The following is a 21,439-nucleotide window of genomic DNA, read 5'->3' on the forward strand; positions in this document are numbered from 1 at the left end:
CTAAAAATAATGATAAAATTATTAAATATATGTATAATCATTTATCTTCTTCATTTAATGAAGAATTATTTTATATTAGGGGTGTATCTCATATTACTAATTTAATCGCTCAAGAAAGCTTGAGTTTGATTAAAAAACATTTAAAAGTAATTAGATATACTATTGCATACATTTCATCATCTCTATTACAGGTACACGCATATTATCAATTATGTAAATCAATGAGGTTGAGAAAAAAAAAATAGATGTTAAAACTAGGTGGAATTCAACATATCTCATGTTGAAAGTGTGTGAAGGGTATGAAATTCCTATAATACGATAATTCAATATCCATCCAAAAGATTCGACGAATCCTTTTTTTTTTTTTTTTACAAATCAAGATTAAGAAATAGTTATGACTCTAATGAATTTGTTAGAGCCATTGAAGACAACCACAGATCATTGCTTAAGTGTGTATTATCTAACAACTTATTCTATAATATATAGTATGATAGAAATAAGTGATATTTTTAAAGAAAATATGAATCATCATTCTCATCATATTTTCCAGAGTATATGTATGTAAATGGAATAAATAGTGAAATTTTTTTACTTTATTTTGCGGCTACTGTTTTAGAGTTTAGAGTAAAAACTAATAAATTACAAAATTTATTTGATGTTATTAATGAAAATTTGTCAATTAATAGCAATGTTAATTCTGTTGAATATATTTAAAATTTTTTACTCAACATGTATAATATTTATGAACAAAAATATAGAAAAATTGAACAAAGTTCTATATCAGAGATAAGTTCCGGTAGTTTAGGCAAAAAAAAGTCACACATATGTCTCTGTTGCACAAAGGTAAACAACTTGCTAGTCAAAGTACAAATTATAGTCAATTTTATAACTATATAAATATTGACCATGATCTAGAAATTGTTCAAAGATATAATGCTAAAAAACTAAATGTTTTGGCATGATAGAAAGACAAGACAAAAACTTTTCCTGTGCTTGTTGTCATGGCCTAAGATATACTAACACCTCCGATGGCAACTATAGTATCAGAATCCGTTTTTAGTGCAGGTACATACGTGCTGAATGATAAAGGATCCAATTTACATCCAAATATGGTTGAAGGATAATGTTTATGAAGGATTGGGTCAAAACTGATTTCAAATTACATAATCATGTGAGAGAAGATACTTTTGAAAAATTCAGAGATTTAGATGTAGAAGATGAGTAGATAAACGTTATATAGTATATATATTTTATTTGTGTTGTAATTTATACAGTATGTAAATTAATTTATTTGTACTATAATATCAATTTATAATATTTTTTATCATATAACCGCAGTATTCCTCCACTACAAATGAGATATTATCTTTGATTTTAATAATTAAAAAATAATGTGTGTTAAAATTTTTTAAAGAATATTGTTTAAATAGATTAGCTTGGGCCGACCCAATTACGACACATTATTATATGGACCTAACTTTGGGCCTTTATATATCAACGGGTTGACCCAACCCAAAAGCCCATTACACTTTGGCCTTAGGCCTGAACCGGCCTATTGATACCTCTTAGACCACCGACTGCCGTTCTTTTATGTAAAATTAATTTTTTCCCCGAAAATTGCATACATTTTCGACATAATCTCACCACCAACCTCAATATAAATAGTTACTAAAAAACACAGCAGGCCTCGGGTTAGTCAAAGGAAGAATTTGCCGCACTAGCTATACCGCAAGGAAAATCGATTTTGAAGAAACGTGTCGGCTTTACAAAGGTAGGTGGCTGGCGACAAGTATAAGCTACGATAAGCCACGGTTCAGGAATGCGGCTAACCAATTGTTCTAAGAAATTACTTATAATTTTGTTTATTTTATGAAGTTTAACAGTAATCTCTCGGCTCTTTTCTAAGGCAAGCCTGTAGGAAGTGATGGTGAGCGGAAAAATTAAAAATTGAAACATGAGAAACAAAGAGATAGATTAAGTAAGCAAGGGCCCCAATAATTCAAGGGAACATCAAATGAATTTCAGTTACAAAAATAACACCAGTCCGACTAGTTTTGTCGTACACTTAGGTTAGTCACATGATTTGTCAGAACTTCACTCGTACAGAGCTTCCCGATAGCTTCTGTTGAAGGATATTTACAGATGCAGCCTTCCATTTAAATCAAGACCAAATAAACATTCGAGCAGGCAGCAGTCGCAAAGAGCACAGTACCCATACTTGACATAGCGAACTATAATGAGTTGATTCTGGCAACCCACTACAGCAACTCTTTGAGTCACAAATGAGCTCCATAGGATTCCTGCTCATCTCCTCAATTGATCCCTAGAAAAGAATGGATGCCTAAGGGCATCACGGGCTGTTAGTCTGTCCATGGGGTCATACCTAAGCAGTCCTTGCAATAGATGTATGAGATCCCCGGCTGAGTGATCTACATGCTGCATTATTAGGTTCTGACAGAATACAAAGATGGACACAGTTAATAAATAGATAATCAAGATTTCGCCATCAAATTTCCATTATGTAAATAAATCACAAACCTGAAGGCGAGGAAGCTTCGCAACAGCTTTCATGCTTTCCCTAGAGGTTGCACCTTCTGGCCAGTCCAACCTTCCTCTTCTGACATACTTCTCTGCATGTCGGCTGAGATGATCCATGGTATTAAGAAAAACTTAATTAATATTATAGATAATAGCTACCATGGAATGCAATAAACTGGGACAAAATATCACTCACTCTACTCTCTTTAACATTTGTGCAGGCAAGGGGCCAAGGACCCGCTCCATCATTGCAAGGTGCTCCAAATTCTCATGAGTTTGAAATAATGCCTCCCCCTGTGCAACAGTACACATAAGGTTCCATAAAAATGTTCTATCAGACTTGATCCTTATCCCAAGAACAAAGTAAAATAGACTTACAGTGCATAACTCCACCAAGATGCAACCAACACTCCATATATCACACGGGTAACTCCACCCAAGTCCTAGAAAATCATAAAACAAAATAAATAAATAAGCAGATTCAATTTTCAGATGAGCAAAAGTTCACAACTAATACAGAGACAACATTAAGAGTATCCTAAAACTATTGATCAAAGAAAAAACCTAAACCACCAAAATTGAGGAACGGCATTTACCAAGGATAACCTCTGGTGCACGATAATGCCGAGTAGATACAATGTAGTTCTGATCTTGACGTTCATATGTTGTGCTACCAAAATCTATAACCTTAATAGCACTCGACTTGGGAACTCTTTTATAATAAGAACTATCCTTTGGTGAGCGGGAGGAGCCCTGCTTATTAAGTAGCAGTTAAAAAAAAAAATTGGGAAGCAATTAGAAAAAACAACTATTATATATTGAAGGAGAGGCAAGGGAAGAGCTCCAAGAATACCTTGTAATCATAAACCTTACTGTACTCCGAAGAAACTAACAGTACATTCTCGGGCTTCAAATCAGTATGTATCAGACACAAATCATGCATGACTGCAAATATGAAGCAAAAGAACATTGGTAACAGCATAAGATAATATTAATAAGAGTTAACTTTTGGGCATGTATTCACTAGAATAAAAAATGGGTTAACTTTTTTGATAAAAATTATCTTAAGATACGGAATAAAGCTAGTTGACTCCATGATGGGAGAAAAAAAGGAAATGCATTGATTTATTCAAGAGAAACTAGCTTAAGTATTTACTACACACATGCTACACATTCCAACAGTTGTCTGCCAATCTCACGGACAAGATCAATGGGAAATGAGCGATAATTGTTTTTCCGTAGAAAATCGTATAAGCTAGGTCCAAGCTTCTCAAACACCTGTTGAAACCATTTGAATACATCCAGAAATCTTAACCCCCAAATTATTTGTGAATTGGGGAAATCAATCTTATTACAAATCAATCATATACTTACAATACAGATATGGTTACGATAGTCAAACCAGTTCCGTATTTGAACACAACTGCAAGGAATAAACCCATTTAACCATTTGACATAAAAATTTAGTGAACATTGTCATGCATCAAGCAATGGCAGGATGGCTTGCAAACTAAAACAAGGAAATAAGTTCTCACCGACTGCCACCTTTGTCATGTTTTGCAAGTTGCTGCAGAACATCAATTTCAATAATAGCTGCTTCTCGGTATTTCTTGATGCCCCGGACAATTTTGATGGCAACCATTTCTTTCCTTTCCCGGTCCCAGCATTCTAAAACCTGACCAAAGGTTCCTGTAATAAGAGGTAAGAAACTTTACATCAAACAGATAAACAAATAATCTATGAAGTTAACAGTTGTAAATTTGTTGCACAAATATACCTTCACCCATTTTGCTGTGAATCTTATCTGAAATCACAGAAGCGAATATACAAGCAATCAGAATTTAATAAACTTTACAAGTCAAAACCATGACAAATCAAAAACCCTTTTCCCTCATTAAATGCACCGTAAAGACACATAAACTTAACATATTTACAGGAAAAACCTCCTACCTCGTGTCAAATAAAATTAATAAGGTCGCTTGTTGTGATATAAAATTCAACTACCAAACTACAGATTTGAAAATCACAACTACATTTGACTCATTTTAGACGGATTAATATCATTAACCAAGACAATGATGGTAAAGTGTAATTACAGCGAGAGGTTAAATTATCTCCAAGCGCAAACATGTAATGCCCATCTTTGTCATCCTCACGCCATAGGGGGGAACCATTTCGAGCAACAGTCTTTACAAATAGAGAACTAGTGGGATAGTCCGAGGGAGCTCTTGAAGGTGCAAAGCTTGTTACATTCCCAACATCTTGTCCACAAAATAATCCTACCTGAGCCTACACAGAGCCATTCATTCATGTACCACTCAAAAAATATAACAAATCCGTGCCCCCTTAAAACCAACCTAGGATAGTTACCCACTTCAGTCATTTGCATCCAAATAATCATTGAATTTAGTAGCAGCAAGAGAATCTCAGGGCATAAAACAAATCAAAACGTATAGAGCAAGTCATATAATGAATGCATAGAGAAAGCCAACCAGCTTGCAACATGGTTCTAGTTGAAATTCGACAGGTAACTACAATAATTGTGTAAAGGTTAATTCTAATGATTAATATAATTCACAAAAAAATTAAAAGAACAGCGAGCCTATATAATCAAAATCTTAATATCGAATATATCTTCCATCATAGCTATAGGCAGATGATGGAAAATGTGCAACTTCAAAACCGACTTCATATGCCAAAAATTGGACTGTTCATAATTACGATCTGTCCGGGATAACACATACAACAGAGGTATGCAACAAATATAAAGACATGACTAAGTCCTAACCTCTCAAGCACAAAGAAAACAGATCCCTGAATAGATTTAACATAATCAATAGAAGATGTATTATAACCAAAAATAAGATCGGAAAAGGAGGACATGCATCATCCAATTAGACCAAATCTTGTATGAAAGGAAGACAAAGGTCACCTACTCTATGAAAATAAAACAGATCTGTCAGAACAAAGACCGAAACACGTAAAATTCATAAGCAATAACATGATATTGAAAATCCAAGATGATACCTTCGGCGCCTGAGGCACGTCCCAGCCCAAACGCGCCCGCTTTCGTGGCCGACGATCCAGATGTGTGAGAGGAAACTCAGTCACGCGTTCCATCTCCATGACTGCAGATCTGAGAAAAGGATAACTAAGAAAACCCGAAAGAAAATTTGAGATATCCACGAGAAAAACACAGGAGAAAATAAGAATGCTCTGTATTTTGAGAGGATGGGGGCAAAGTAACCCTAATTTTAACCTACCAAGAACAGGGGTGAGGCGGTGGAGATTAGATCTATCCGTACACGTGTAATGTCTGTAGCCGTGCGTTTGACAAAAACAATGGCTTTTTGTTGGTGTAATCAGTGATTTGCCCTGCAAGTTTTTCGTAGGTGCTTAACTATGGTTAGGTTTGCATCGTGGTTGAGTTAGCTTTTATTTCAAGCAGAATAAGGGAAAGCTCCTCTTATGCCGTTATGCGCTTAAACACGTGCCAGGTTGGCCTTCATTCAATAGATGCCAACCCAAAAATATTCAGGTTAGTTAGGCCCTTACTGTTGGGCTGTAAATTTCTTCCCTTAGAATTTTAATTTAAATATTTAATTGTACACGAATCTCCTTTTCTACAAAATAATAGGAATTATATAATTTATTTCTCATCTAAAAACCTTAACACTTAATATTTATAATGCAAATAAAATAATTATTATTGTTAAATTAGAAAATAGTATCTTAATACCAAATTTCTACTCAACAGTATAATATATATATATATATCATGATGTATATATATTTTTAGTATATAAAATAAATATATTAATGATGTATCATCGTTTAATTAATTGATTTTAAATTAAAGATAAAATAATATTCAATCACATGATAATAAATTATCTATATATATATATATTTTTATACTCAAAATATGTCCATATAAGATTGCTCCACATGTCTAATATCAACAAGATTTGGTTTTGCAAGTAACACTATTAGTAACCCTTTGTTCTATCTGAATTTTCATAAGAATTTATAAAGAATAGTTGAATTTTCACAATGACTTTCACCTAGGTGAGTTTACCAAGAGTATTTATGATTCATACCTTATAAGAGTATTATTACATTAAACTTATTTAAAACTCAGTTGTAAGTTTAATCAGTCACCCAGAGTATACTCAATAGGTCAGATAATATGAAATTTTCTATCTATTGAACCTTCTTCATGGTACCTCTCCAATCATAAAAGTTTGGTTATTTTTCTATGTGACTCTCTTGTGGGTTTAAACTCTTTGCCTTTAACAATTTTTCAAAGACAATTTCCCTCCAAAGTCTTTTAATTAACTAATCATTAATGTTCATTTGAGACTATATAAAATCTAAAATTATCATAATTTTACTTAAAAGATTTTTTTTATTTTTACTTTTATCTCACTCAAATATGTATTTTTTTTATGAGATTATTTCATTAAATATATAATTGTCTTGCAGTTACAATGTATAGGAAAAACAATTAAAAGTATATCCACCAAAGGTGGTGTCTTTATAAAAAGACTTTTAACCCACCTAGCTTCTCTACAAGTAATATCTAAAGAAGTCTAAATTTCGTAAAATTGCTTGATAATGTTTTTTTTTTTTAATAATCAGGACTCTATTTGTATTTATTGAACAAGTAAATCTGAGATACAGTGGTCAAACTTACAAATACTATATTAAATAAGTTAAAGTTTTACAAACGTGATAAAAGTTTAAATCCAAACTTTTACCTTGGATGATAATCTGTTTTTTATCCTCACGATAGTGTTTTTTATCCTAACATAGATAATTAACTATTTGTGGACTTGAATCTATGGTGTTCATCATCTAATGTGTATCACTGTATCCCTTTTAGATGTAATAATCAACGTTGTAATTGATATAATACTAAAGACTAAAGAAGGATATCGTTTAATGTAGATCCTCTGGCTATTAGTCTAACTTTATGCTTGTATACAGAACAATTATTATAGTCAATATCCTTATAAAGTCTCTCATTATGCAATCAATCTTAGCTAGCTGGCTCACTCTCCTCCAGTATCTCGTTTGACTCGTCTCCAACTTGCAGAATAAATGACCTATTAGGCATCATGTCACGCATACAACTTAAATTTATACTTAACATTTCACCACTCAAACATTGCTTAGCTCTAACACATAGAAATCATCATTAAAATTTTCTGTTTATCCATTTTCTCAATGACATCAGATATTTATTTCTAATCAAATAATCTTCAACATCTCATATGTCAATTCTTGAAGGCCCAGCCTGATAGAGAGCAATTCCTTCAAGATCACACATTTATACTTAGTAACTTTAATATTCAGGCATTTTACACTATTATTGTAACCTACTACACATTAGAAGCAATTCCATATAGATGTTGACCCTGGTTAAGTGATGAAGACCAGATGATATAATAACTCAATATTTAATTTTCCTTTCAAGTCGTGATATCAAAGTAATGTTTGATTTTTAATCTAGCGATTATCTAAGATGATTTCTTTCCTTTATATATCACTTTCACATTAACCACCCACCCCGGACACATTTTGTTAGAAATAATCTGATTAAAATAGTATTGACATAGTCACTTTTCACATGGGACAACGCCTGCTACATTAATTAATTACTTTCCATAGAGTTTATCTACTAAAACTTCCAATTTGATGATGCCTCATATGTGGACCATATTATTTTTTGAATATTAATAAATTATCAAATATCTTGGCAGGTAAGGTTTCTCGCGGCAGCCTCCGTATGTAATCTTTTGCCATAAAATGTCCAAAAATGTCGCCAGAGTAATCGGATTTGTATAAAAGATCTTCATTGACCATGTTTTATCGTATGAGCAACAAAACATAGCCGTGCATATTTCATCTTGTCCACACTATATCTGTATGCTTGTTATTATAATTCTATATAATTTAAGTTTGTAAAGGGTGTCACAAACGGGGCAAAATCAACAAGATGTTGCAATTTTATATAATCTATATTGTTCTTTTTGTCTTCTCAGTGTTCTTCCTAATCAGATGTTTCTTCTCTTCTTCAACCTCCCGCAAAATTCTACCACCGTCACCACCAAAACTCCCAATTCTTGGAAACATTCACCAACTAGGTCTGTATCCTCATCGCTCCCTCCGCTCACTTGCTCAACGCTATGGCCCTCTTATGCTTCTCCATATTGGAAGAGTGTCAGTACTTATCATCTCCTCCGCAAACGCCGCTCAAGAGATCATGAAAACCCACGATCTTATATTTTCAAACAGACCCAAATCCACAATTGGAGATAAACTTCTTTATGGTGGTAAGGATATAGCAGGTGCTCCTTACGGTGAGTATTGGAGACAGATAAGAAGCCTTTGCGTGCTCCAACTTTTAAGCAATTCGAGGGTTCAATCTTTTAAAACTGTAAGAGAAGAAGAAATATCTCTATTTATTAAGAAGATTGAAAATTTTGCATCATTGTCAATACCAGTGAATTTGAGTGAAATGTTTTCTTTGCTTACAAATGATGTCGTATGTCGAGCATCTTTTGGGAGGAAGTATAGTGAAGGTGAAGGTGGGAGAAAGTTCAAGGAGTTGCTTGGGGAGTTTACGCAATTATTGGGTGGTTTCAATATAGGGGACTTCATTCCGTGGCTTAGATGGGTAAATTATTTCAATGGTGTAGATGCTAAAGTAAAGAAAGTTGCCAAAGAATTCGATGAGTTTCTAGATAAAGTTGTTGACGAGCACTTACATGGTCAGGAAAGAGAGATTAAAAACCATAGAAGTGAAGACGGAAAGGATTTTGTGGATGTTTTTTTTGAGGTTCAAAAGGATAACAAGGATGATTTTTCCTTTGATAAAGTTACCATCAAAGCTCTCATCCTGGTATTTACCTATCTCTCCATCCCAAGTAATGCTGAATTATACGATTTTTTCATGTAAATGCATTAATATAATTTCGAGTACTTTTTACTATTATTATTTTGGTTGTTAATTCATTGCAGGATGTGTTTGCTGCTGGAACTGATACCACATACACAGTCATGGAATGGGCAATGTCGGAGCTCTTGAGGCACCCGAGAGTAATGAAGGAATTGCAAAATGAAGTGAGGCAGATCGCCAATGGCAAAGAGAAAATAAAAGAAGAAGATTTAGATAATATGCATTACTTGAAAGCTGTACTCAAAGAGACCCTTCGACTGCATCCACCTATCCCATTATTAGTACCACGAGAATCAACACAGGATGTAAAAATTAAGGGCTACGACATATCGGCTGGAACAACAGTAATCACAAACGCTTGGGCAATTGGAAGAGATCCCACAACATGGGATAAACCTGATGACTTTACTCCTGAGAGATTCTTAAACAATTCTATAGACTTTAAAGGACGCGATTTCCAATTGATACCATTCGGAGCTGGCAGGAGGGGTTGCCCTGGAACATTATTTGCCATGGCCACCAATGAGATTGTGTTGGCAAATCTGGTTCACAAGTTTGATTGGTCATTGCCTATTGGAACAAAACCAGAAGATTTAGATATGACAGAATTTACTGGTCTTACTGTCCACAGAATGGTTCCTCTACATGCTGTTGCAACTCCAACTTTTTATTAGCTAGTTCAAGATTCCGTATATAAAATAAAAACCGTTACATTGTATGTGTGTATTTTTCAAGTCTGTTATCAACGTATTTATGTTATTCAATTTCTTTCTCTTTGCGGTGCCACTTCCAGATTGTGGATTGAGATATAATTGCAGCATAGGTTAATGAATATGTGGGACACCAGGCTGGAACAGTGCATCAGTGGAAAGATAAACAAAGGAGGTCGATTGTCAAATAAAGTAGGAAGACAAAAATTTTTTGGACAGCCCAAACAAGTCTAGCGACTTGGAGCATAAAAATCTTATCTCTACAATTTGCCACCACAACTTCAACCTTTGATTTCTTTCCGTAATGAAATTGGTAGCAAAATGCGTGGCTTTACTACTGCCAATTCTCGACATCACCTCAACCCACGCAAGCACAACTACAAAAACATGAGAACAGCTTGTTTTGAATATAATGCAAAATCGCTGCTAAGTATGCGTCACCTAAATTAAAAATGATTTATTTATATAAATATACCCATTATTTGAAGAATGAAAATGAGATAATTGATTTATTTTTTTTCTTTAAAAAAAAAAAAAAACTCATGATAACAATCCGAGCTAACAAAATTAATAATATTATCGGTAAACATACCGAATCATACAATAAAGAAGTTAAAAATTGTAAATATCGCTCGTATTTATAGTCTTGACAAAGTGATAACAGGTGAATTTGTAGAATTTAAGGAGGGTAAGCAATACTCTCTACTCGGAATAAAATAATGTTGGTGTTATATTAATGGGTGCCAGTTTAATGGTACAAAATTGCTCGGACACCAAAAAGCTTCTGAATCTAAATTAATTGGTGGACCTCCAAAGGCCAGAGGACTCTTTTGTATCAAGTCTAGATGGATTCTTAAAATTATATTCATAATATTTAAAAATTTTAAAGTCTCGCCCATATTACAATTATAGTTAAAATTTCTATTACACATGAGTAGAATTATTATTTTATTAATAATATTAAAAAATATAAAATTTATTATATTTTTCTTTAAAAATTTGAAAAACTAACAACTTCATTTTTACTTAAAGTTTTTTAATTTTGAAAAATCATATTTTCCCCATTTAAAATTTTTTTCACCCCTCTAGTCACCATCTCTAACATTAACGACTTTTTCTCTCCACCCTAAATTGTTAGTCGACACATGAGAAGTAATTTGGAATGAATCTCTTCGTCTAGTAAGAAGACATTCCAAATCTCTTCGTCTAATAAGAAGACATTCCAGATCTTTTCATTTTCGATAAAGAGATCTATTTCAAATTGCTTCCCGTGCGTCGACCAACATTTTAAGGTGGAGAGGAGAGGTCGTCCACATCGGAGATGATGACCAGAGAGAAGAAGAAAAAAATCCTAATATTTGGAATGAATCTCTTCGTCTAATAAGAAGACATTCCAGATCTTTTCATCTTCGATGAAGAGATCTATTCCAAATTGCTTCCCGTGCGTCGACCAACATTTTAAGGTGGAGAGGAGAGGTCGTCCACATCGAAGATGATGACCAGAGAGGAGAAGAAAAAAATCCTAATATTTGGGGGGGAAATCTGACCTTTTAAAATTAAAAAACTTTAAGCAAAGGTAAATATTAGTTTTTAAAACTTAAGGAAAAAAATATAATGAGTTATATATTTTTTTAATATTATTAGTAAAATAACGATTTTACTTATTTCTAACAAAAAATTTCAACTCCAATTTATCAATGGATGAGATTTTAGATTTTTTAAACTTGTGAATATGATTTTGAGAACACAACTAAACTTAGGTGAAAAACAGTCCATTGGCCACATCCAAAACATGTCAAGTCCAGCCACTTGGATCATAAAAATCTTATCTCTGGAATGAATATATTTATAATAATTTATGATTGTTAAATGAAAGATAAAATATATGTAATTGACATTGTTATGGTGCTTGAGAAGAAACCGAAGTAAGGAGTTGGGTTTTGATGGAGAAGAGGATCTGAAAGTACATCAGGCTGAATTAACATTTAGCAATGGGTGAAGGGGCTCTTTATACTAAATTTATACGACTTCACAACTAATAAAAAAATAATTGCTTGACCAAGATATCAATTTGTCTTGATAGACATGTCCTTAGGCCAACTTGGGTATTAAGTCGGCATAGTGATAGGCTGTGGGCAGAGCCGACCTATAGACCAGATTAAACTTTAATCGGACTGATTCATTTGAACAAATTTAAAAAATTTAATTAAAAAATTTAAATATAAATTATTTTTTAATTATTAAAACTAAAGATAGTATTATGAATATTTTATTTATAATAAAATATCATAGTGATATAATGAAAAATATTATAATATAATATAAATTAATTAATTTACATATTATATAATTATAAATATAAATAAAAAATATATATTATACCACTTTTCTAAATGAATTAAACTCATTTGACATTAGATCAATTTGTAATATTTTGTAATAATAAAATTGAAATAAAAACAAAATTATAAACGTAAAAAATTATCATTTGTAAATTCAGATAATTTTTGAAAGAGAATTGATGAGAGAAAATGAGATTGAGAATATAATTAAATAATTGAGATTGAAAAATTTATAAATAAAATTAAAAAAATAAAAAATATTTGGATTGTTTATATAAAATAAAAAAATAAAACAACTTCTATCACACGTAAAAGCAACTGCAAGGCTGTTGGCTTGTGCTTACTACAAAAGTCAACTACCATTTTTTTAATTTTTCAACAGTAATATATTAGATCGGGTCATAGGTCTAATATTTAGGCCTATAATCTAATCTGAAAGACTCATAGATTAGACTCAACACATTGCAGTGTCAAATCAAATTCATTTAAGTCAAGCCTAAATCCTGAGCTTCAGATTGAATCTCTATTTGATTTGGCCAAATTAACATGTAAGCTTGATATAATGAAATGCATTCCACAGAAATTTATTGGCCACACATACTTCCTTAAGCAAGATTCCAGCTTTATATTACAATTGATGAGCTTATCATCTATTAAATGCATTCCCATAATAATTTTCCAATTTTGCTGCATGTGATAGAAAATTCACAAGATATGTAACAATCACTACAATTTGCCACCACATCTTCAACTTCTAGCTTCTTTCCATGAATGAAATTGGCAGCAAAATGCGTGGCTATAAGTTTCTACGAGCAATTCTCCACGTCATAACAGTCTTCGCAAGTACAATTATTGTATGTGTGTATTTTTCAAGTCTGTTATCAACGTATTTATGTTATTCAATTTCTTTCTCTTTGCAGTGCCACTTCCAGATTGTGGATTGAGATATAATTGCAACATAGGTTAATGTATATGCGGGACACCTGGCTGGAACAGCGTAGAAAAAAAACTGACATTGAGACTTCAAAGAAACGTAACCCAATTTAGAATGAGTCTAAACGATTGAGATATGAAATTTAAGAAAAAATATCAGTAGAAGGACAAACAAAAGTAGTCTGATTGTCAAATAAAATAGGAGGACTAAAATTGTTGGACAGTCAAAACATGTGAAGTCTAGCGATTCGAAGAATAAAAGTCTTATATTTACAATCTCCTACCGCAACTCCAACTTTTAGCTTCTTTCTATGAACTTGACATCACCTCAACTTACACAAATATAATTACAAAAAAATGAAAACATCTTCTTTTGAATATGATGCACAATCGTTGTTAAGTATGCATCACTTAAAATAGAAAATAATTTATTTATACAAATAATATTCATTTGAAAAACTGAAATGAGACAATTGACATATTCTTGTTTGTTTATAAATATATTCATCGTAACAATTCAAATTGACAAAATTAGTAAATATTATCTGTGAAACATATCAAACGATATAATAGACGAAGACAAAATTATAAATACTGATACAATACTTCAAGTAGGTGATAACATCATTCATATTTTTACAGGTGAATTAATAGAATTTGAAGAGGGTACAACGGGCATTGTGCTCAATTTCGAATTAAATAATGTTGGTGATGTATAAATGGGTGTCAGTTGAATGATGATACAAGAGGAACGTTTTGTCAAAGCAATCAATTATAACCGTGCATATTTCTTCTTGTCCACTGTGCATATGTTTATAATTATAATTTCTGAAAGAAGTTCCTGGCAAACACTTACAGGAGATTTGACCAAAATCAGCAAGATGTTGCAATTTTATATCATCTATGCCGTTCTTTTCTTCTCCTCAGCGTGCTTCCTAATCAAATGGTTTTTCTTTTCTTCAACTTCCCACAATAATCTACCACCATCACCGCCAAAACTCCCAATTCTCGGAAACATTCACCAACTAGGTTTATATCCTCATCGCTCTCTACAATCACTAGCTCAACGCTATGGAGCTCTTATGCTCCTCCATTTTGGAAGAGTGTCAGTACTCATCATCTCCTCCGCAGACGCCGCTCGTGAGATCACGAAAACTTACGATCTAATATTCTCTAACAGACCCAAATCCATGATAGCAGATAAACTTCTTTATGATGGTAAGGATGTATCACTTGCTCCTTACGGTGAGTATTGGAGACAGATAAGAAGCCTTTGTGTGCTCCAACTTTTAAGCAATTCCAGGGTTCAATCTTTTAAAACTGTAAGAGAAGAAGAAATATCTTTATTTATTAAGAAGATTGAAAGTTTTGCATCATTGTCAATACCAGTGAATTTGAGTGAAATGTTTTCTTTGCTTACAAATGATGTCGTATGTCGGGCAGCTTTTGGGAGGAAGTATAGTGAAGGTGAAGGTGGGAGAAAGTTCAAGGAGTTGCTTGGGGAGTTTACGCAATTATTGGGTGGTTTCAATATAGGGGACTTCATTCCATGGCTTAGATGGGTAAATTATTTCAATGGTGTAGATGCTAAAGTGAAGAAAGTTGCCAAAGAGTTTGATGAGTTTCTAGATAAAGTTGTTGAAGAGCACTTACATGGTCTGGAAAGAGAGATTAAAAACCATGGAAGTGAAGACGGAAAGGATTTTGTGGATGTTTTGCTTGAGGTTCAAAAGGATAATAAAGATGATTTTTCCTTTGATAAAGTTACCATCAAAGCTCTCATCCTGGTATTTACCTATCTCTCCATCCCAAGTAATGCTGAATTATACGATTTTTTCATATAAATGCATTAATATATTTTGGGGTACTTTTTATTGTTATCTTTTTGTTGTTAATTGGTTGCAGGATGCATTTGCCGCTGGAACTGATACCACATACACAGTCATGGAATGGGCAATGGCGGAGCTCTTGAGGCACCCGAGAGTAATGAAGGAATTGCAGAATGAAGTGAGGCTAATCGCTAATGGAAAAGAGAAAATAAAAGAAGAAGATTTAGATAACATGTATTACTTAAAAGCTGTACTCAAAGAGACCCTTCGACTGCATCCTCCTATCCCATTACTAGTACCACGAGAATCAACACAGGATGTAAAAATTAAGGGCTACAACATATCGGCTGGAACAATGGTAATCACAAATGCTTGGGCAATCGGAAGAGATCCCGCATCCTGGGATAAACCTGATGACTTTAGTCCTGAGAGATTCTTAAACAATTCTATAGACTTTAAAGGACATGATTTCCAATTGATACCATTCGGAGCTGGCAGGAGGGGTTGCCCTGGAACATTATTTGCCATGGTCACTAATGAGATTGTGTTGGCAAATCTGGTTCACAAGTTTGATTGGTCATTGCCTGTTGGAACAAAACCAGAGGACTTGAACATGACAGAGTTTACTGGTCTTACCGCCCACAGAATGGTTCCTCTTCATGCTGTTGCAACTCCAACTTTTTATTAGCTAGTTCAAGATCCTGTATAGAAAATAAAAACCGTCAGATTATATATGTGTATTTTCAAGTCTGTTATCAAAGTATTTATGTTATTGAATTTCTTTCTCTTTGCAGTGCCAGATTTTGGATTGAGGTATAATTACAACATGGGCTAATGAATATTTGGCATGCCTGGCTGGAACAGTGTAGGATGAAAATAGACGGCGGGATATCTAAGAAACGTAACACGGTTTGTGTTGACTCTAAGCGGTAGAGATACGATATTTAAGCAAAAAATAAACAGTAGAAGGGTCGATTGTCAAAAAAGGTAGTTGGCCAAAAATTATTGGGACATCCAAAACAAGTCTAGCCACTCGGAGCATAAAAATCTTATCTCTACAATTTGCCACCACATCTTCATCTTTTGGCTTCTATTCATGAATGAAATCGGCAGCAAAATGCGTGGCTGTACAATTATAGGAAAAGAATGGAACAGCTTGTCTTAAATATGGTCCACAATCGCTAAGCATGCGTCATCTAATTTAGAAGTGTTTAATGTTGGAAACATAGCATAATGGAAACGAATCGACCGCTATGATCGAAAACAAGAAAAACTAAAGCATACATCTAATAATGGATTCGAATTTGTGTTGATAACAACCAAAACTAAAGCAAACATATATTAATGGATACGAATTTGTAATTGTCCATTGGTTTTATACTTGATTAATAGGTAGAAAGTTATTGTGGCTCTTTGTTAATCAAATCTTAACTACATTTCTTCTTTTGGAAATGGAGGTAATGCCAATAAAATTTAATATTTAATTTTTATGAACAAGATATATTCATTAATCATTCATTCGTTTTACACATATGATGTAAAATACTAAATTAAATTAGATTTTATATAAATACTTGAGTCAGTAAGGTTTAAATCCTTACATTTCTTAAAATTTACTTACATAAAACTGGTTAGTATTTCGCTATTAAAACGTTTTTCAATGATGACTTTAAATGGATAAAATTGTTTTATTAGGTTTTATGAGAAGAGATGTAAGCTATATATAATAATGTATTAGACCTAATCAAATGTCTAATAATTTTAAGACTTATACTAATTTATCTACTTAAAATATATTATGGGTTTATCATTATTGATTACTTAATTTCATATATAAATTGTTATTGGATTTCAAATATCCAATTTTGTTAAACTAAATCATGATTAATGTGATTTTAGGGTGAGGTAACACTCATTTTAAGCACAGATTCTAAAGAGAAATGTCACTTACATAAACCATATGAACATGAACATGCAAACACCTAAAACATTTTCATACATTCAACATACATGACAGGAATAAGATCGTTTGGAAGCTTGAGAAAGAATGTCAAATGATAATTAACTCATCAATCTAGACATCGTGGGTAGAGCAATACCCATGGTATCTACAGAGTGCTCATAACTGAGCCTCAAATGGAAAATATGATCCGAAAATACATAAACATAAAAATGCCAACTATGCCCTCTTGCCAATTCCATTATATATTTCCACGAAAAGGACATGTAACATATTACAATTTTATGAAAGAATTTAGTGTTAAAAAAATTTAAAACATCAAAAATATATTTAGTGTGTACAAAATTCAAAAACAATCACGCTAATTCAAGTGAGTTTAAAATTTAATTTTCTGAAAAAAATGAAACGAGAACATGTCCGAACAAATTTAAATAAACTCAAGTTGATCAAGACTAGTCACTCAAATGGCTCAAATTTTGTTGCTCTGAGTCCAATTGCTCAACTAGGGTAAAATGATATTAAGCTCAGTAGAATAAGCTAGGGTAAAAAGTCGTATTTACAAAAATAATTAAAAACAAATTATTTATAATTCTACTATTAAAATAGTGCGTATCTCTTTATGCTATATACAATCAAAACCATTCGTCGTATCTTAGGCAATGGTTTATTGTACGTAAAAGAAGTTCCCAGCATACACTTACGAGATATATCAACAAGATGATGCAATTTTGTATCATCTATGTCGTTCTTTTCATCTCCTCAGCATGCTTCCTAATCAAATGGTTCTTCTCTTCTTCAACTTCCCACAAAATTTTACCACCATCACCACCAAAGCTCCCAATATTCGGAAACATTCACCAACTAGGTATGCATCCTCATCTCTCCCTCCACTCACTAGCTCAACGCTATGGCCCTTTTATGCTCCTTCATTTTGGAAGAGTGTCAGTACTCATTATCTCCTCCGCAAACGCAGCTTGTGAGATCACGAAAACCTACGATCTTATATTCTTTAACAGACCCAAATCCATGATAAAAAATAAGCTTCTTTATGATGGTAAGGCTGTAGGATTTGCTCCTTACGGTAAGTATTGGAGACAGATAAGAAGCCTTTGCGTGCTCCAACTTTTAAGTAATTTCAAGGTTCAGTCTTTTAAAACTGTAAGAGGAGAAGAAATATCTCTATTTATGAAGAAGATTGAAAGTTATGCATCGTTATCAATACCAGTGAATTTAAGTGAAATGTTTTCTTTGCTTACAAATGATGTTGTATGTCGGGCAACTTTTGGGATAAAGTATAGCGAAGGTGAAGGTGGAAGAAAGTTCAAGGAGTTGCTTGGGGAGTTTACACAATTAGTGGGTGGTTTCTATGTAGGGGACTTCATTCCATGGCTTAGATGGGTAAATTATTTCAATGGTGTAGATGCTGAAGTGAAGAAAGTTGCCAAAGAGTTTGATGAGTTTCTAGATAAAGCTGTTGAAGAGCACTTACATGGTCAGGAAAGAGAGATTAAAAACCATGGAAGTGCAGAAGGAAAGGATTTTGTGGATGTTTTGCTTGAGGTTCAAAAGGATAACAAAGATGATTTTTCCTTTGATAAAGTTACCATCAAAGCTCTCATCCTGGTATTTACCTATCTCTCCATCCCAAGTAATGCTGAATTATACGATTTTTTCATGTAAATGCATTAGTATATTTTCGAGTACTTTTTATTATTATCTTTTTGTTGTTAATTCATTGCAGGATGTATTTGTTGCTGGAACTGATAGCACATACACAGTCATGGAATGGGCAATGGCGGAGCTCTTGAGGCACCCGAGAGTAATGACGGAGTTGCAGAATGAAGTGAGGCGAATCGCCAATGGCAAAGAGAAAATAAAAGAAGAAGATTTAGATAACATGCATTACTTGAAACTTGAAAGCTGTAATCAAGGAGACCTTTCGACTGCATCCACCTCTTCCGTTACTAGTACCACGAGTATCATCCCAGGATGTAAAAATTAAGGGCTACAACATATCGGCTGGAACGACAGTAATCACAAATGCTTGGGCAATTGGAAGAGATCCCGCATCATGGGATAAACCTGATGACTTTACTCCTGAGAGATTCTTAAACAATTCTATAGACTTTAAAGGTCATGATTTCCGATTGATACCATTCGGAGATGGCAGGAGGGCTTGCCCTGGAATATTATTTGCCATGGCCACTATTGAGATTGTGTTGGCGAATCTGGTTCACAAGTTTGATTGGTCATTGCCTGTTGGAACAAAACCTGATGACTTGGACATGACAGAATCTACTGGTATTACCGCCCATAGAATGGTTCCTCTTCGTGTTGTTGCAACTCTAACTTTCTAGTAGCTAGTTCAAGATTCCGTATAAAAGATAAAAGCCTTTACATAATGTGTGTGTATATATTTCTGTATGTGTGTGTGTTTTCAAGTCTGTTATCAAATTTATTTCTTTATGCAGTGCAGCCCTGTGGATTGTTATATAATTGCAGAATGTCAGGGGCATGGACATTTTCATATATAAATTGATATACTTAAACTGCATGTATGGATATAAATTAATGTAAGACTGTAAAACTATTGACATACTTAGTTGAAGCTCGTTGCAACATAGGCTAAGTAATATGTGGGAGAAGAAAATTGACAGAGACATCTAAGAAGGGCAACCCAGTTTTTATTAGTGTAAACGGTTGAGATATGAAATTTAAGCGAGAAAATCAGTAGAAAGATAAACTACAGTTGATTGCCAGGCAAAAAATTGGTGGACATCCAAAACAGGTAAAGTCTAGGCACTCGAGCGTAAAAATCTCATCTCCACAATTTGCCACATCAACTTCAACGTAAAATCAGGAAAATAAATCAATTGGTGACCATACCAAGTATGCGTCACCTAAATTGGAACTGTTTAATGTTAGAAAAATAAATCAATTGGTGACTATTCACTACAATACAATAATTTATTTGGAGAATGGAAATGTGACTATTGATCTGATTAGATGGTCAAGGTGTAATACTTTGCGTCACCTAAACTGAATTGAACCGTTTAAAATTATAGTTTGATTTGGTTTGTAAAATGATTAGGTTTGGGTTGAAATTTTTTAAACAATTTTTTTTAATTCAGAGTATGGTTTGAATGTTTTTCAAACCGAACCATAAACCGTATTTTTATAATATATATATATATATATATAAAAACTATATTTGACAAAATATTTCAATAAGCAATTAGGTTTACAATTTGTTTTTTCATATTTATTTTATCATTTTATGTACATATATATTGTGTATATATATATATATATATTTTTTTTTATATTTATTTTATATGTATATATTATGTTTTAGAAAACTATAATTCAATTAATTTTATTAAATGATATATATATAAATGATTTTAAAATATTCAAACTATAGTAGTTAAATCGTGTATTGTATTGCATATCAAAAACCCAGTTTATTATATCGTGTATCATATTGTATGATACATTTTTCAAAAATTAAAATAATAAATTATTAATAAAATATTATAATTAAAACATCATCATTTTAAAAAATATTCAAATACCCTTAACATATTAAAAATTTTCATATACACCCCTAATGTATTATCATTTTTTTTTTAAAAGTGTATCATGTTGTATAGGTAATATGTATTATATCGTATGATACGTTTATCGTATCATATTAATTCGATATACCTTATGATACGTATCATTTTTCATTTATATGATATCACATCTACGATACAATACATATCGTATATCATAGAATACTGATAATTATAGTTTAAATCGTAATCCAAATCGGATCAAATTGTATATTTTCAGTTTGGTTTGGTTTGATTTGAAACCTAAAATGGTTTAATTTAGTTTAAAAAAATTTCAAACTGTTTTTTTTTTTCAGTTTGGTTTGAAAAATCTATCAGCTTACACCAAACCAGACCGTGCACACCCCTACTCACAACACAAACAATCTTTCACTGAATTACCACTCACCCAACACAATTATACTTTTATTAAGGCCAAAGGACTTATTCCCACCCAAAGTATCCTTTTTTCCCATATTCCCACCCCTTAACTTTGAAAATTTTATTTATCCATCCATAGACAATTAACTTTGTTAGTTTTAAAAGCAAAATCATCATTTCATATGT

At 32.7% G+C, this 21,439-nt stretch overlaps 3 protein-coding genes and 1 pseudogene across 8 annotated transcripts; 3 read left to right on the forward strand and 1 right to left on the reverse strand.

The window, feature by feature from the left end:
* Nucleotides 1-1,955: 1,955 nt before the first annotated feature.
* Nucleotides 1,956-5,773, reverse strand: LOC123211554 (serine/threonine-protein kinase AFC2). Of its 6 annotated transcripts, XM_044630355.1 has the most exons (12): nt 5,566-5,773; nt 4,635-4,827; nt 4,316-4,342; nt 4,074-4,227; nt 3,913-3,961; nt 3,702-3,816; nt 3,392-3,483; nt 3,135-3,291; nt 2,917-2,981; nt 2,735-2,832; nt 2,539-2,641; nt 1,956-2,451 (listed from the first exon to the last, which is right to left on the reverse strand). In XM_044630355.1, exons 1-12 carry the CDS (start codon nt 5,662-5,664, stop codon nt 2,305-2,307), a joined length of 1,299 nt encoding a protein of 432 aa, XP_044486290.1. In that variant the 5' UTR covers nt 5,665-5,773; the 3' UTR covers nt 1,956-2,304. The 6 variants fall into 6 exon arrangements, with proteins under 6 accessions (XP_044486290.1, XP_044486291.1, XP_044486292.1 ...); XM_044630356.1 differs by lacking the exon at nt 4,635-4,827 and having other exon boundaries at nt 5,566-5,767; XM_044630357.1 differs by lacking the exons at nt 4,316-4,342; nt 4,635-4,827 and having other exon boundaries at nt 5,566-5,716.
* A 2,553-nt stretch (nt 5,774-8,326) lies between these two features.
* Nucleotides 8,327-10,288, forward strand: LOC123211499 (cytochrome P450 736A117-like). The gene is made up of 2 exons (XM_044630271.1): nt 8,327-9,445; nt 9,565-10,288. Exons 1-2 carry the CDS (start codon nt 8,540-8,542, stop codon nt 10,174-10,176), a joined length of 1,518 nt encoding a protein of 505 aa, XP_044486206.1. The 5' UTR covers nt 8,327-8,539; the 3' UTR covers nt 10,177-10,288.
* A 3,934-nt stretch (nt 10,289-14,222) lies between these two features.
* On the forward strand, nt 14,223-16,115 carry LOC123211500 (cytochrome P450 736A117-like). The gene is made up of 2 exons (XM_044630272.1): nt 14,223-15,274; nt 15,393-16,115. Exons 1-2 carry the CDS (start codon nt 14,225-14,227, stop codon nt 16,002-16,004), a joined length of 1,662 nt encoding a protein of 553 aa, XP_044486207.1. The 5' UTR covers nt 14,223-14,224; the 3' UTR covers nt 16,005-16,115.
* A 1,873-nt stretch (nt 16,116-17,988) lies between these two features.
* On the forward strand, nt 17,989-19,818 carry LOC123211502 (annotated as a pseudogene).
* Nucleotides 19,819-21,439: the final 1,621 nt, after the last annotated feature.

This window comes from Mangifera indica, chromosome 3, assembly GCF_011075055.1.
Source record: "Mangifera indica cultivar Alphonso chromosome 3, CATAS_Mindica_2.1, whole genome shotgun sequence".
NCBI classification, from domain to species: domain Eukaryota; kingdom Viridiplantae; phylum Streptophyta; class Magnoliopsida; order Sapindales; family Anacardiaceae; genus Mangifera; species Mangifera indica.